This window comes from Epinephelus fuscoguttatus, linkage group LG20 (genome assembly GCF_011397635.1).
Source record: "Epinephelus fuscoguttatus linkage group LG20, E.fuscoguttatus.final_Chr_v1".
Lineage (NCBI taxonomy): Eukaryota > Metazoa > Chordata > Actinopteri > Perciformes > Serranidae > Epinephelus > Epinephelus fuscoguttatus.
The window spans coordinates 21541226-21556636 of record NC_064771.1 but is presented as its reverse complement, the minus strand read 5'-3'; the positions used below and the strand labels follow the sequence as shown (position 1 = coordinate 21556636).

Genomic DNA, 15411 nt, shown 5'->3' with positions numbered 1-15411 from the left:
TGAGATCACTTTTCCTGATCAGGATAATCATTCATATTATAAGTAACAGTGTCACTTAGAGGCATATTGACTTGTCCATGGGATGATTTGGCATCATTCAAGGACCTGCAGGCTCAAAACTTTTTATCTGTTGAATGTAAGGTGTGTGAATCTCTTGGAGTTATGACATGTTACAGAGCAGTATATTCTGTAATCTGCATAAATCTGCATGCCATCTTATTTCCTGAAATGTAAAAACCAAAATACATTAATAAAAATATTCTGCATGTTTTTATCAGGTGGAGCGAGGTCCTTAAGGAACCCCGCTGTGGAATTCTACAGCTAAACAACATGGCAGGAAGACTTAAAGCAACCGAGAAGGAACCAGAAACTCCAGTTCCCAGTATGAATATCTCCTTACTGTGTGCCAGGTGTGGGACGGCTTACAGCTTCCTCATGCAGCAACACCTATTGTTATAGAGAGCAAGGTGAGCAAACTCTCTCAACAGGTGCTCCACAGGTAAGAATATTACGGGTTTCTTTGTCTTTATAGCCAGTGTATTTAGTTCATATTGTGTATGAGTTGTTTTATTACCTATCTGTACTGCTTTGTGACAGGGTACAGATTTAATGTGCATCCACTCTCCTACACACATGTGGGTATGTTTTAGAGAAATGTTAAATTGTGTGGACGTTAACAAAGGTATAAGAGGGCGATGAATTCTCTTGAGTTTTACGATACTTTATGTTTGTAGTTATACTTTTTAAATTACTGCACATATGCCTCTACCATAAAACGTCTTTAAATCACTAAGTATTAAGATGAATTCTGATTTGTTTTTCCCAAACATGTACACCTGCACCTTAAAGTGAACAGAGCTCTGTTTCATGCTGTGGTTCGCAGAGGCATGAGCCTATTTTTAAACCTGACATTGTTTGTTTAAAAGGTTAACTATTTCCTTCTGGATATTTTTATGCTGTTTGAAGTGGCAGAGACTGATACATTCCTGTGTTATTTTTTGTTTAGGTGTGGTGTCACGATGCACAGGAGCAAGAGCACAGGTAGAAGTCTGCTTTGTGGTTTGATTTAGGTGTTATTTATTATTATTTATGTTGGTGCCACATTCTGAAAACCTGTTCTTACAGCTGATTTTATCAAGTCGCTAAAGATTCATTTGACAAGGCAAGGTGGAATGTGCTAGTGTAATGTCCGTTTAACACGGTTATTAATAGATTGTCTTTTGTTTAATCTGCATTTTTAATGTTTTTTAGTTCATTCTCCCTCTTTAAATCGTTTGCTGATTTCCCAGATAGCACCTACAGGAAAATAAAGCTAAAGAGTTCTGCAAACTAAGACAAGATTTAAAGCAAATGATTTCAAAACAATAGGCTTTTCTTTTGCCCTCAGGCGGAAGTGCGGTGTTCTACAGACCAGTTGGAACTACAACGGAAGTGAGATCTGGATACCTGTTCAAGTCTCCTCCCCAAAAACGGTTGAAGGCAGAGGTGAAGGAGTTGGCACAATGGAGGCACTTAATTGCAGCTGTTTATGTGTGTTTTTTTTTTTTAAATTAAATTTCATTATTAATTGAATCATTTTCATCATGTTTCTCTTGCAGAAATCATGGAAGAAGAGGTATTTTGTGCTGTTCAAAATCAGTGAGCAGGAACACCTCTTGAAGTACTTCAGGAGTCCAACAGAAAAGGACAGGCCTCTTGGAGGGATAGACTTATCGCAGTATGTTCCCACATATCAATCCACTGATAAATAATTACTCTAATGTATGTAAAAGATGTTTAGTATAGATCTGAGTATCATTTGCGTCCCTCTGTCAGCATCTCACTGTTGTATGTGAGCCCTCAAAACCATCCAAGATGGGCGTGGGTGCAGAAGAGCTTCAAGTGCTCACCATCCTGTGTGCTGTACATCAGGGCGGCCAACCGGGACTACTTCCTCGTCGGGGAAACCAGGTCAATCAGCTGTTTTTTTTGTTTTACAGGCAATATAAAGCACTGAGATGGAATTTATAGCTCCTTCAGCAACTTCCATGCATTTTACGATACTGTACTGTAAAAAGACCTGACATACCACACTCGAGGTAGATACACACAGGGGTGTGTGGCACTTCCTATAGGTGAATTAGGGGGCTGTATAGGGGCCCTGGATGCACTAGCGTGTCTTCTTTTTTACTCAACAAATATACTTGATAATTAAGTCGATATTTTTGGGATATGTGAGAATAAAGAATCTTAATTAAAAGCCTGTTATCAGTTCTCTGTGAACTTTAATCCTAGTTTATCAGAGTATATTTTCAAAATAAAGCTCAGTTGTGCATAAATGCAGCTTTTTACACTAGCATACATTTTTCAAAAGAGTTTGGTTTTTGATTTTGTCATGATAATGTGCAGATAAACCACCCTAGATACATGGACTGCATTAATCTGAAAGTCAGTGTAACCAGGACTCACAGGCCACACAGCTGGGTCGGCCAAGTCTTCCTCTCTTTTCCCCCGCTGACACTTTCACAGTGCCTCATTAAACATTTCCACCTGCCCTTCACGTCATCGACTATTCTGGGAGTTTTGACAATCAGAAAGAAATTATGTTGCTTTCTTGTTTAGCAACAGTCCATCAGCTGATAATGGCTTTACCTTCCTCTCTGCTCGCTCCAAATCGTTGCTAAATGTCACCATTTCCACTTTGTATTCGATTTTGAAAATGAATTTTCAAAATAAATGTAATAGCCGTCATTTGTGGAGACTTAGAATTAGGTTTCAAAGTGATTCATTTGCCCTTTCTTGCTTTTAGCGAGGAAGTGGACGGCTGGTTCTCTGACCTGTTTGAAGCCCTGAAAAACCGGCCGCATAAATGTATGAGTTCAGAGGTACATTGAGATTTTAGTTCTTTATCATGTTTTTTAACAGCTTATTGAGACAAAGCGTCTCTTGCACTGCACTTTGTTTTGTATCTTTCATGTTTTTTGACCACTGTCAGTGACTGAATAATTGTTATTTGTCTCTGCTAAAGGATATGACAAATGGACAGCAGACAATTGAGGTAAAGTCTGTTTCTCATCTGTTGACCACAAACATTAAATGAGTGCTATAGCATTATGGAAAATACATTTAGGGTAACAGTTACACTTGCAAAATTGGTGAATATTCACCTCCCTTTTACTTCTATTCAGGGGCAATAAAACATTTGCTTCTGGTGGCAAAGCAAATTCACATCTTTGCATCTTGCACAGTTCAACTTTGGTGAACTTTGACTAATGAAAGATGCAGCCTTAACCAATTGCAAAGAAGCATGAGTGGAGGAAACACTGATGTTGTCGTCTCTAACCAGCTGATATTGACGAATGCTAGTGCTAACAAGTTTAATCATCTAATCATCCAATTTTTTCCTCTTTAACTCCTAAATATTTGCTTTACCTCAGCTTTATTTACTGCTGTCAACCTCTGCCTCCATGCTCTCAGAACTTGCTCAGTCTAAATTCCCTCAGTGCCCCCGCCGAACGCAACACTCAGCCCTGGAACAGTGACATTAATCATCTATTGACCATGCTAATCAATCAACTCTCTATTTGACTTTTGAAAACAGACTCTCTTCCTGTTTCTACCAGGTTATTTCAAACCCACTATTGCGGAGAAAGCAGAGCTCTGATGCTGTGTCTGAAAAGGTTGGTCCTTTATGTTGCAACTAAAGCTCTGCATGAATTTGGCTAAACTTCCTAAATGCATGCATCCTGTCGATCTGATACTAGAGCCAAATCATCAACGCTGCCGACATCAGTCAGTCATGACATTCCTTTGTGTGAATCTGTTTGATGGGTCGGTTTCTTTTTGGGCAAGGAAAGACGTGAATCCATGTATCCTTACTATTGAGCTGTATATAAATTATCGACACAACCTCTACATATAGTCATCGTTTTAGAGACACACATGGGGCTCATTAAGTCAAGAGTTAAGAATGACATCACTCACAAAATGTAAGAATGATTAACTCTCATTTAATATCAACCCGGGTTAATATACAGCAGCTTGTTGTTGGTTTATCGAGGTGAAATTCAGATCACTGTCAGTGAAATGACCCCCACAGGATTTTAAATATTGTTCCTTATTGACTGACTGTTACGACTCATGCACCCAGCTACATTAGGTTAAACCCATCTGACCCAGGGATACTGAGATGAATGGACTGAAAGCAACACGCTGCACATTTTCACTGGGATTGCTTTAATTGTGTGAAGAATAATCCAAGCACATGAATATTGTCTATATACTTTAATGTATTTGTTTTTTTCTTATTCAGGCAGCGTTGAAAATTCGTTCCTTGTCCGACCCATCCTCAAATGCCATGGATAACGACACTGAAAACTCAAAGGTGCTTCACTTGACTGCTTGTAAATATTCAACATAAATCTTATTCAAATGACAATTATTTAAGAGATATGATGGAGGACTGTACTGTTTTTTTGGTTGCATAAAGTATGTCATATTGCTTTGTGACTGGACAGCAGGATGACGGCTATGCAAAAAGACGTGCATCAGCACCAGTGAATCCAATCTACGACTATCCGAGAGCCTACATGCAATCACAAGAGGCAAATGGCTCGACCCGTCGCAAAAGCTTGGACTCAGTGTGAGTGTTGGTTATCGTATGTGACTCTGTGTCGATCTGATGTATTTAGTAGACTGTCTCTTATTTTGAATGTCTGTCTCTTGCAGATATGAATCAATGCTGGAAGTCAGACTTAACGCACAAGTGGCTCAGGCAGCGTAAGTATCATTCACAGAGTTACTTATCACTGAAAAACAAATCACATTTCCTTGTAATTACACATAACTGCAGAGTATTGTTGAAACTGAAAGCAGTTCATTGTGCCAATTCATCCAGGGACCGTGAAGTGGAGGAGGTTACCAAGGGCAGCCTGATGAGAACTGTCACTCAGGCCTTTGACAAGCTGAAGACACAGATTTCCCCACTGCCCCCATTCGACGAGGAGACAGCAGCGGAGGACAGGTAGAGCTCAGATTAAGTGCTTTTTCTTTTTCGTGGGCAGTGTGTGTATATTTTTGACTTTTCACTTTGTCTTCAGTGTCACTGCCCTCTGCTCTTTGTGTAACATGTTTTGCTAGTGTCCCAGATACCAAAATAGCTCAGTCATCATCAGGGGTAACCAGCGGTTTCATTGGCTCAAACAGCGAGACTGACAACAAGGAGGGTGTTATTTATACAGCACAGAGCTGTTGACACTCCAAGACCAGTCAAGAATCTAAGAGAGGCACCTCAGAGCCTGCTCAGCAACTTATGTGCTCGACTAGATTAAACATATCTCTGCAGCTTGTGTGAGAGGTTACATCTGAACAAGATGGCACTGATCATCTTTGAAGATTTATACACAACTGAGCAGTGAAAATGGGTGTGGTGATAAACCTTGCATAAGTTTACAGGTCAGGTGTAACCGATCTCCTACATCTTAGCTGTTCCCTAATAAGATAGTAGTGCATGCTGCAGCCACATTTGAGTGTACTGTAACTCATATGATGTCAGTAAGTCATATTTCACATCATGCAAAGTACTCGTAGATAAGTAAGACTCGTAGAGAAGTAATTCCTCTCAGTCGTCACTTAGGACCCATTAGAAGTGTGTGGTGGTGTATTTACCTGCAGAGACTCTATGCAGTGCCTGTATTTTTTGATTTTCTTCTTATTTTGCTGTATTTGGATTGTTTGTGGGCACAGTGCACAAGTGAGGTCAGGACTTTATAAAAAAGTAGGGATCAGGTGCCAAACCGAAAGCAGTATGCATCCAAGAGGAAGCTACAAAAATCATGGACAATGTTTTGAAATAGCTTATAGCAGTGGATCTGTGCTGTGGGATTTTGTGATAACCACACATTATTATGGAAATATTCAACTGGGCCTATACAAAAAGTTATGAATGAGTTTTTAATCAATTTTATCAGTATGTTGTGCACACCCATTTCCTAATAAAGAGCCAAACTCCAGCAAAAACTGTCATTTAATTCAATTTAATTAAAAAACCTTCATGGGGAACCTATTTGCTGTCATTTGCATGAGGGAACTATAAGTGTGTGACACATCAAAAGCCCTGATTGGCAGCCAGTGTGAGGCATGACAACATTTAAAAGGAGAAGGCCATGAGTGGGACAATGGATCGCTTTATTTTGTATAGAGCAAATTACAGCAAGGCTCCAGCAAAGACGACCTACCACCAAAAGAGAAGAGAAAAAGAAAACTGTCAGTAGACAGTAGCTTTTGCTAAAACAGCTAAAAAATGACAGTTATGGGATGATGGTAAATGCTAACAGCATTAGGGAATCTTCACTAAACTACCAGCTACTTCACAATGAAAAGCAGTTTAACTACATCTTTACCTCTCTCAAATGTAGCTTGCAATACTAGCTTATAAATTAAACAACAACCAAACTGCATCACGGAATCTCATATTGTTTCACGGAGGTACACCTGAACTCACCTGACACTGAGTGAAACTAGTCATTGAACTACACGTAGGTAACTGCCCCCCAGCAGTGATGCTTTAATATTGTGAAACAGTAACCCAACAAAGGCAGAATTATAAACCAAACCAGCTCAGTGAGGCCCATCATAAAATAACTTTCATCTTTCTCGGCAAACATTAGCCAACATTTAACCGTAAGCTACAGGTCGTACCGGACCATGGAAAGCTGTGGCTGGAAAACCCCTGCGTGTAGTGACTTGAGGAAAGGTGTGTTTTATTTCTTATAAATAACCTTTTAATCTTGAAGAGAAATAATATCCCATTTCCTCCTTGTCTTACTGTAAGGCTGGTAAAACAACACTGCACGTTTGAGCCACTGCTTGTGATGTCAAATTACAGAAATCCCCTTGGAAACAAAAAGTATTCCCTGCTCCCTTATCACGGGCTAAACACTGATGATTAATTCGTTGTATTACACGTAAGCTTGGGCGATGTTACCATCAGAAAACATTTTTCCTTATGTTGGAGTTGATCTTTTATACAATGTGAAGTGTTTCAGACCTGCTGTTTCCGACAAAGTCTCAAAGGAGGGTGGGTGTCTTAGTCCCTCCTACCTGAGATGCGAGTGGAGGAGGCAAGACCAGCCCATTCGCCAGGAGAAAATGTTGGCATTGTACATTTCTGCAGATATGTTAGATTTGTGTGTTTCATATGTATCATATCAAAGAAAGTGGGAGGTGTGGGGGAATGTGGAGAACGTGACACCTAGGCAAGATGGCTGCCAAGCTGCAGACCACTGTTTAAGGCCTACAACGAGCTGTTTTTTTTAGGGACCTGTTGCCAACATTTATTCTGGTAAGTGGGTTAAAGAGACACAAGCAGGGAGGAGATGAGGAAACAGGCATTTAGCAAAAGGAGACATCCGTGCTCCAGAGCTGTAATTTTAAAACGACGCCAGTTAAGTATAATGTACGGAACAGTTGCATAACCATTTGTGGGTCACACCTCTTTCATATATCACGGGTGCCAAAAAGACTTCTGCAAAGGATACACCTGTGCATCGTCACTCAACTCTTTCAGCAAGCCTCCTCTCTTCTCACTCCTTGAGATGCATTCTAGATATTGAGACATCCTTTGAGATGGCACCAGAGATTAATTTCTGGGTCACAGGCAGGATGAGGGAGGAGAGAGGACACGAGGAGGCACAAAAGAGAGAAATTAGGAAAGCCCTGAGACCATTGTGTTAATCACCAATACAGCAGGCAAATGATTTTTTAAAATCTATATCGTGCCTCTTCCAGCTGTTTCATGCCATAATCTCCTGTATGAAACTACTCTTTCCTGCTGTTTGTTTTCCTAAATTTGCTATTATGCAAAACTGTGTGATAATTCTGCATCTACCACTGACATCTGATTTCTGGACACCCGCTGAGCTGCCACACTGAAGAACATCTTACATTTGGCATATGGGTCAAAAGACCTCCTCTCTGAAGTGCCTCTTAATTAGAATTCCTACTGCGCCTGCACAGAGATTTGGGAATGATTTGCTTCTCCCATGCTGCTTTTATGAACTACTTTTAATAAATCTCAAGGCATCTGGTCCCCTTTATGTGTAAGTGAGAGAAATATCTTTTGGCTTGTGGAGAGTACAATGCTCTTTTACCCTCTGTCAGCCATTTCTTCTCTTTATTGTTGTTATTTTCTGCCACAAGGGCAAATGTGGACTTCCGATCATCTAAGGCTTCTAATGCAGCGCCAAAATCTGTCGTTACGCTATCCAGCTGTGAGTCACTCCCCCTCCACAGATCACGCAGATTCAGCGATGTTCCTCCTGTGTCGTTTCATACTCAACATAAAGCGCTGGCCTTGGCTCCTGCTTCATTAGGGCCTTGTTGTGGTTTATTCCCACTGTCTCTCCAAGCTGTCTCATGGACTTTTATTAGATGTAAACCAAGAAAACACCAGCGACAGGAAGCTGAATGAGACATGCACCAAGTTCTGATGCTATAATCCCTCATGCTGTTATTTGCTTTTGCAGAGAAGAAACGCGTCTGACGTCAGACTTCAGCAGCAGCTCCAGTGACAATGATGCCACCTCTCCTGTGGAGATGCTGGAGTCACAAAATGTGCCCACACTGGAGAAACTAAGCTCAACTGAAAGGTGAGATTCCAAAGTATTTTAACCCAATAAAGTACCACCCCCTTTAGGGCCTCTCTCTTATCATAAGCATACACTACATATAGGGACATTTTATGTCTAAGTTTATGTAATAATCAGCTGCAGCAGAGCACTCATTGGGCAGTTGCTCTACTTTTAAATAGTACAAGGTCACATTCGAAACCCCCACTGTGGCCCCATCTGTGCATGGATGGATTACTGTATGGGCCTGCTGGGCACAGGCCCAGGGGCCCAAAGTGTCAAGGGCCCCCGTGGCCACCACTTGCAAAACGTCACTCAAATTAACACATACCAATCAGCAAGAATTGGAATGACTTCAAAGGACACAAAACGACCAAAAAAGACACAAAATGACCTCAAAGAGACACTTAGTTAATACAGAGAAACACAAAACAACTACAAACAGACAAAAATGACCTCAAAGAGACACAAAACAACCGCAAGAAGACACAAAATGACAAAAAAAGACTACATGAGCTCAAAGAGGCACAAAATGACTTCGAAGAGACAGTAAACAACCACAGAGAGACAAAAATGACCTCAAAAAGACACAAAACAACCATAAAAAGACACTAAATGACTTCAGGGAGACACAGAACAATCACAAGAAGACACAAAATGAACTCAAAGAGACACAAAACAACCACAGAGAAACAAAAAATGACCATAATGAGAGACACAAAACAACTACAAAGACACAAAGGGAAGACAAAATGATACAAAACAACCACAAAGAGACACAAAGTGACTTCAAAGAGACACAAAAGGACTACGAAGAGACACAAAGGGGCTGCAAAGAGACACAAAATGGCTTTAAAGAGACACTAAACAACTAGAAAGAGACACAGAGGGACTACAAAGAGACACAAAATGGCCTCAGAGAGACACTAAACAACTACAGGGACACAAAAGGAAGACACAGTGACACAAAACAACCACAAAGAGACACAAAATGACTTCAAAGAGATACAAAAGGACTACAAAGACACACAAAGGGACTACAAAGAGACACAAAATGGCCTCAAAGAGACACTAAACAACTACAGAGACACAAAAGGCAGACAAAATGACACAAAACAACCACAAGACACAAAATGGCCTCAAAGAGACACAAAATGACTACAAAGAGTCACAAAACAGACACAACATGCCCAAAGTGACACACAAATCAACAACAAAAAGATGCAAAACCACCACAAACTCTGTGTGTCTTGCTCCTGTGTATGAGAGGTGGTTGTGGTGGTGTCTTCTGCATGTCTGTGCCCTGAGGCCCACTGTCTCATAATATGCCCATGCATCTGTGCTGTTACCAAAGAAAGAGTCAGAAGCAGCTTTGTAATGGTTACAGAGAACAAATTTAATCGTGACTCAGTAAAATGCATAAGCAGAGAGGAATGCTGGGACTGACGCTGACATGTTGCCGGACTGGTTGGAGTGGTTTCTGAAGGTTTCTGCAAGCAGATGGCGTAATAATGATGGGTGAATAAAAAAAAGGTAGCGCTCGACATTAAACATTAGTAACTAAGGTGATTTTGCGACCAGAATTTAAATAAGTTGTTCAAAGAAAATTAGACGTCCTTATCTATGCAGACACCCGTGCCACTATAATGAAGGAAGGAGGAAATAATAAGCAGGATTTGCTGCTTCTGTGTGCTTGTTCACCTCACCCGAGGCTGACAGGGTGTCATTTGAGGAATCAAAGGTTTCAGTCTTGTTTTATTTGGTATTGTGTACCTTTAAATCATGGACTTATTAACTTATGATACCAAAGATGACCTAAAATAAACATGCGACACACACAATAGGCTAACTAAGGAATCCATAAAATGTATCCTACAAGTATTTCATTTGCCTCTGGTGTCAAGTGTCAAGATTTAAATGCATGTCTCTATTTCAAAGTGTCAAAACACATTCAGCACCATTACATAAAGCTTTTGTCGTCTTTTCCTTTAAGCCTTGACATCATCAGCCCGGAGGAGAGAGATTTTGAGGTCAAGCAGGCGGATTTGAAAAAACACCTGACACTGACAGAAGTGGATGGGAAACCAAGGTGAGTTTGTCGATGAAAGAGGGACGACTTACCTCACTGCAGAAAATGAAATGTAAAAACAGTCTCAGATAGTAGACGGCTTAGATTGAGATATAATGCCCTAACAAATGTACTATTGTTCTGTATGCATTAATAATAATGAAAACACTTAAGACACAGACGTGTTTGCCACACGTCCGTCTGTCTGGTTAACTGCACGTTTGTCCTCGTCCAACAAATTGCCATTGTTTAAAAACACAGTTCACATTAGGAAACGCTGGCTGCGACGGCGTACGTCCTTATTTGCTCTTTCTGTGGCTGGAAAAAACAGGCGTAATGCTTCGCTGCAGGAGCTCTGTTCATTTGTGCAGGATGACTCAAAGCACCAGCTGCATTGTGTGGAAATTTGGGCATTCATTCACACTGAGATTTAGCAACTGTTCTTTGCATTAATTGGTTTAGTAGCACAAAATACAAATTCTCAGTCCCCTCTAACATGTAGAAAAGAACACTGGTGTACTTCTCAGCTGCTGTTACATTAAAAAGTGGCTGGATTTTCATGTGAGGCCTGTCACTGTTGTGCCTTTTTTTTTAGACTTCGTTGAAGCATAGGTATCTGTGTATCTCTGAGCTGATTCTAACAGGCAAGGCAAGTTTATTTATCCAAATCCAAAGTGCTCGACATGATACATTAAAAGCATCAAGACAAAATGCAAAAGACACACATTGTAAAAGGACATTTAAATATATTTTAAAGCTCAATTAAAGAGCTAGAGAATAGAAAATAAAATATATTTTTGGAGCCTGACAAAATGTGAAGTGAAGTGAAGGCAGCATGACAGCAGAGCAGCATCTTCAGTCCTCCGTCAGTCTGCACAAGATGTGTGTTGTGACCCGCCCAGGACACACCTGTGTAGTAACGATGCTGTTAAATCAGCATGTTGATATGCCACACCTGTCAGGTAGACAGATTGTCTTGGGAAAAGGAGAAGCGCTCACTAACAAGTCTTCGATCTTAATTAATGCTTGTGAGAAATGGGAGAAAAAAACAAAAGTGCTGATTATATTTTTGGGTGGGTTCACATTTTTAATTAGCATTTAGGCTTCAGTCATTAAATGCAACATTAAATGCAAGGTGGTGACGATTAAGAGGAGCCCACAGCTGGAGAGGCCTGTTAGCACCAATAGGAGAACAGTATGGAATTATTATGTGTATATTTGGCCGTGATGTGGTGTAAATATGGACAGGGCAGACAGTGTGATTGCACTGGGGCCCTGGGGTGAAGGGGCCCGTAGAGATACAGGCCCTTGCAAGTGATTCAGATTGCCACCTTGGAAATATACCCGTGTGTTGATGTTGTCCAATGTCACGTCTCTATTTGTGTCAAGACAATACATGCACGATAGCGTGCACTAGGACCCATTGTAATAGTGGAACTAACTTCCTTACACCACTGTATGGATGTGTATGTAAAATACAAAAAAAAAAAAACAGAATATGTGTTTGTGTGTCGCAGTGTGTCTGGGTGGACGGGCCAGCCCCAGTCAGTGTGCCTGTTTCACAAAGGAGACCAAATCCTGGCTATTAACGACCTGCACACCAGTAGCTTGGAGGAGTTCAACATGTATCTCAGCAAGTGTCTCAAGAACGAGGTACGTTCAGGAGCCAACGCCAAGCACAGGAGTGTCTATGATGTGTGTCAAGTCATCTGAGGGGTGAATGATTTCTGTTTCCAGGTGAAAGTGACCATCCTGCGGCTGCCTGGATGCCCTCCGCTGCACTCACCAAACTGTGTGTGCACTGACTGACCGCACACTGACCGTCAGAGATGAGACGTCCACCATATGCTGGTTTTTACCATGTATAGACCACTTTAGACAACTGACAGTATTTCCCCAGGGCTGTGGGCAGTTCCTACTGATCAGTCACTCTGCAAGTTTACTCCATTTAAATGACTAGAGGAGCTTAAAGTGAAGGTAGAGGAAACAATTATTCAATGACTTAGGTCACAATGTATGTGATTATTGTATGTAAAAACATGTAAAAACACCAAATGCATTTTTGTTTCCAAGCAATCTTTGTATAAACAATGATTTGCAGTTTTAACAGAGCGTGATATATGACGTGATTACGACACTGTGTATTGTATCTACTGTAGATAAGACGTTTGTTCTCTGAAGCTGTCTCTAAAAGGAAACAAAAGGCAGAGGTTCTACTGAAACGTATTTCCTCATACCGCCTGTATGATGCTAAAAAGAAAGGACTCTAACCACCTGCATGAGACGGTGCAATATGCACACGGTTATTGTAAATAGACTTATGTAGGAATGCTATTTTTAAAACTTCAAAATGACAGGAAGCGACAGCATTTATCTAGGTGATCTGAAGAATGATGATGATGATGACTCTATTTTCCTGTGACTAATGTGATCGACAGTTTTTGAATTGCACCATCAGTGTAGGTCCACTAAAAGCGCTTGTTTTTGCCACTGACAGGCTCAGATTATCACTGTAAGGCTGCGTTCTGAATCACATACTTTGTACTCTCATTATGTCCTGAAATTGCCTTTAAAAAGTACTGTTGCATGCAGTATCCACACAATCAGGACACACTTCTTTCTCACAACATAACGCCCTTAATTTTGTCCCTTTCTCATATATCCGTTACCTTGGAGATAAAACAAAATGCCGTTCACTGAGTACCGAGACCTCTCCTGTTGTTGGTTTGCAGTGCACGAAGTTTTAATTTTCAAGTACTAACTAAATTGTAGATTCTAGCATATTCACTGACTATAGATTTTTCTGTCAGTCTTATTTTCATAGTCCTTTTGTTGTTGGTAATCTTTATGATTATAATGTTCACTTAAACAATCAATAGTCCTCTTATTACTGTTTGACTGGTCACCAGTCTATCGAATGCGCTGTCATCCGTCCTTGCAGCTGTCAACAAGCTGTCAATCTCTGTTTGCAGCTTTGTCAATGTGACGTTTGTTCTGTTATGCAGAGGATTGTGGGTCAGAATATCCAAGAAAGCACTGCATACTGCATTTAGTGTCGTGGTTAGAGCACTCGTCTTCATGCGGAAAGTCCAGGATTTGAATCCTGCCGTGGTTGACGTCAGCAAAGGCATACAGTCGCAAGAGGTTCCCACTGCCGAATCAAACGGGATCAGATTCCTTAAGGAGGCTTCAGGATAAGAAGTAACTCCAAAATCTGAGCCAAGTCCTCAACGAGGGTGCATCTCAAGCCCGTTGTGGACGGGAGGTTCCAGACGTGAAAGCAGATACATTCATCTGACATACTTAATCTAATCCTGGAGATTAACCTTTTTCTTAAAGAGTAAGATCCTCTTTGTTTAGCCTGAAACAGCCCCAAAATCGCATTCACCAAACCCACCGGACTCCATTGAAAAAAAACAGTATTTTTATCAGCGTAAAACACACATCATTAAAAGTCTACAAGACACGAAGCAGTCTTGGTTTCTTTTTCCACTTTTCCAACAATCACCAACTCTAGTCTGGTTGAAATAAACTCTTAATTCATCCAGTTAGATTTAAAAAATATACTGTCTCTATACACGTTAAAATTACTGTTTATTTAAATGGAGTCTGGTGAGTTTGGCGATGGTGATTTCAGGGCTGTTTCTGGTTACACAAAAGAATCTTACCCTTTAACAAAAAGGTCCATGTCAGACACAAGGAAACTTACCCTTTAAATCATATTTTGGGAAGATGTTGCCACAGGTATCTAAACCCAAATTGTGTTGTGATGACTGTAACTTGAGCAGGAACTGAGATGCATCACCAGCGTGAATGTCATCACTCAGCAATGCTGATTCATTTCCAGTTTGCTCAGTACGTGGCACCTGTGATGAAATGTCTTTGTAAGCCATGCCCATCCTATGACGCCTACTTGAGAGCACAAATAGAAGGGCACATTGTATGTTAAGGTGCTTTTGTTAGATACAAAAAAGGTATATGCCAAATTTTCCTTTCCTTATTTATCTTGGGAATGTTTTGACAGCGATTAGAAATGTATGAATAACAAAAAGATTTCAGAAGAGACCGGTATTTCATGTCATCCACACCTCAGGGAGAGTCTTGTGAATTAATATGCAGACAGAATGGTGTTGCACCTCGGGCTGTGTTTCACCCATTTCTTTCCAATCTGAAGCAGAAACGTGACTCAGCCGGCCGAGGACAATGTCCCGGAATGTAGTTTTAATATTGGGAAGATGGTTTTTAATCCCTTTTTAAATTACGTCTGGTGACCAAAGCCACTCCCGGACAAAGACAACATCAAATGGAAATTATCTCCGAGGCCCGTTCACTTGAAGTGCTACAAACCATTCTGAGTTTTATATTAAAAAACGCTAAATTACGTCCACAGAGGGGAAGGACAAAGCTAAACTCTCCACATTAAAAAAAACACTTTCTGACTCCAATATTCAGACGAGCTTTCCCACGACTTCTTATCAGCCTCACTGAGATTAATGTTTCAAGTTTTAATGGAGCTATTAAACAGATATGAGCTGGTACGATGAAATTATTCAGAACATTTACTCCATTATTCAACTGTGATGCCAAAAGCTGTGCTGTATTATAAATACGCTCTGTTACAAATAAATGTATTCTCTGCCAGGGTGCAGCACATGCAAGTTGTACTGGGACATTGAATCTGTGTTATATTTGTAAAATGATCATGAATAAATTTTATCAGATTATTAACTCACTGAC

General features: G+C 40.5%; 1 protein-coding gene across 2 annotated transcripts; it reads left to right on the top strand.

Moving 5' to 3' along the window:
- Positions 1-291: 291 nt before the first annotated feature.
- Positions 292-15406, top strand: LOC125880445 (pleckstrin homology domain-containing family S member 1-like). 2 transcript variants are annotated; one of them, XM_049562936.1, is made up of 16 exons: positions 292-499; positions 1007-1041; positions 1388-1485; positions 1599-1717; positions 1816-1950; positions 2789-2864; positions 3008-3037; positions 3603-3659; positions 4292-4363; positions 4500-4621; positions 4708-4758; positions 4877-5002; positions 8505-8627; positions 10600-10695; positions 12192-12327; positions 12412-15406. In XM_049562936.1, the coding sequence occupies exons 2-16, from the start codon at positions 1020-1022 to the stop codon at positions 12481-12483; spliced, it is 1335 nt and encodes a 444-aa protein (XP_049418893.1). In that variant the 5' UTR covers positions 292-499; positions 1007-1019; the 3' UTR covers positions 12484-15406. The 2 variants fall into 2 exon arrangements, with proteins under 2 accessions (XP_049418893.1, XP_049418892.1); XM_049562935.1 differs by having other exon boundaries at positions 298-499; positions 4497-4621.
- Positions 15407-15411: the final 5 nt, after the last annotated feature.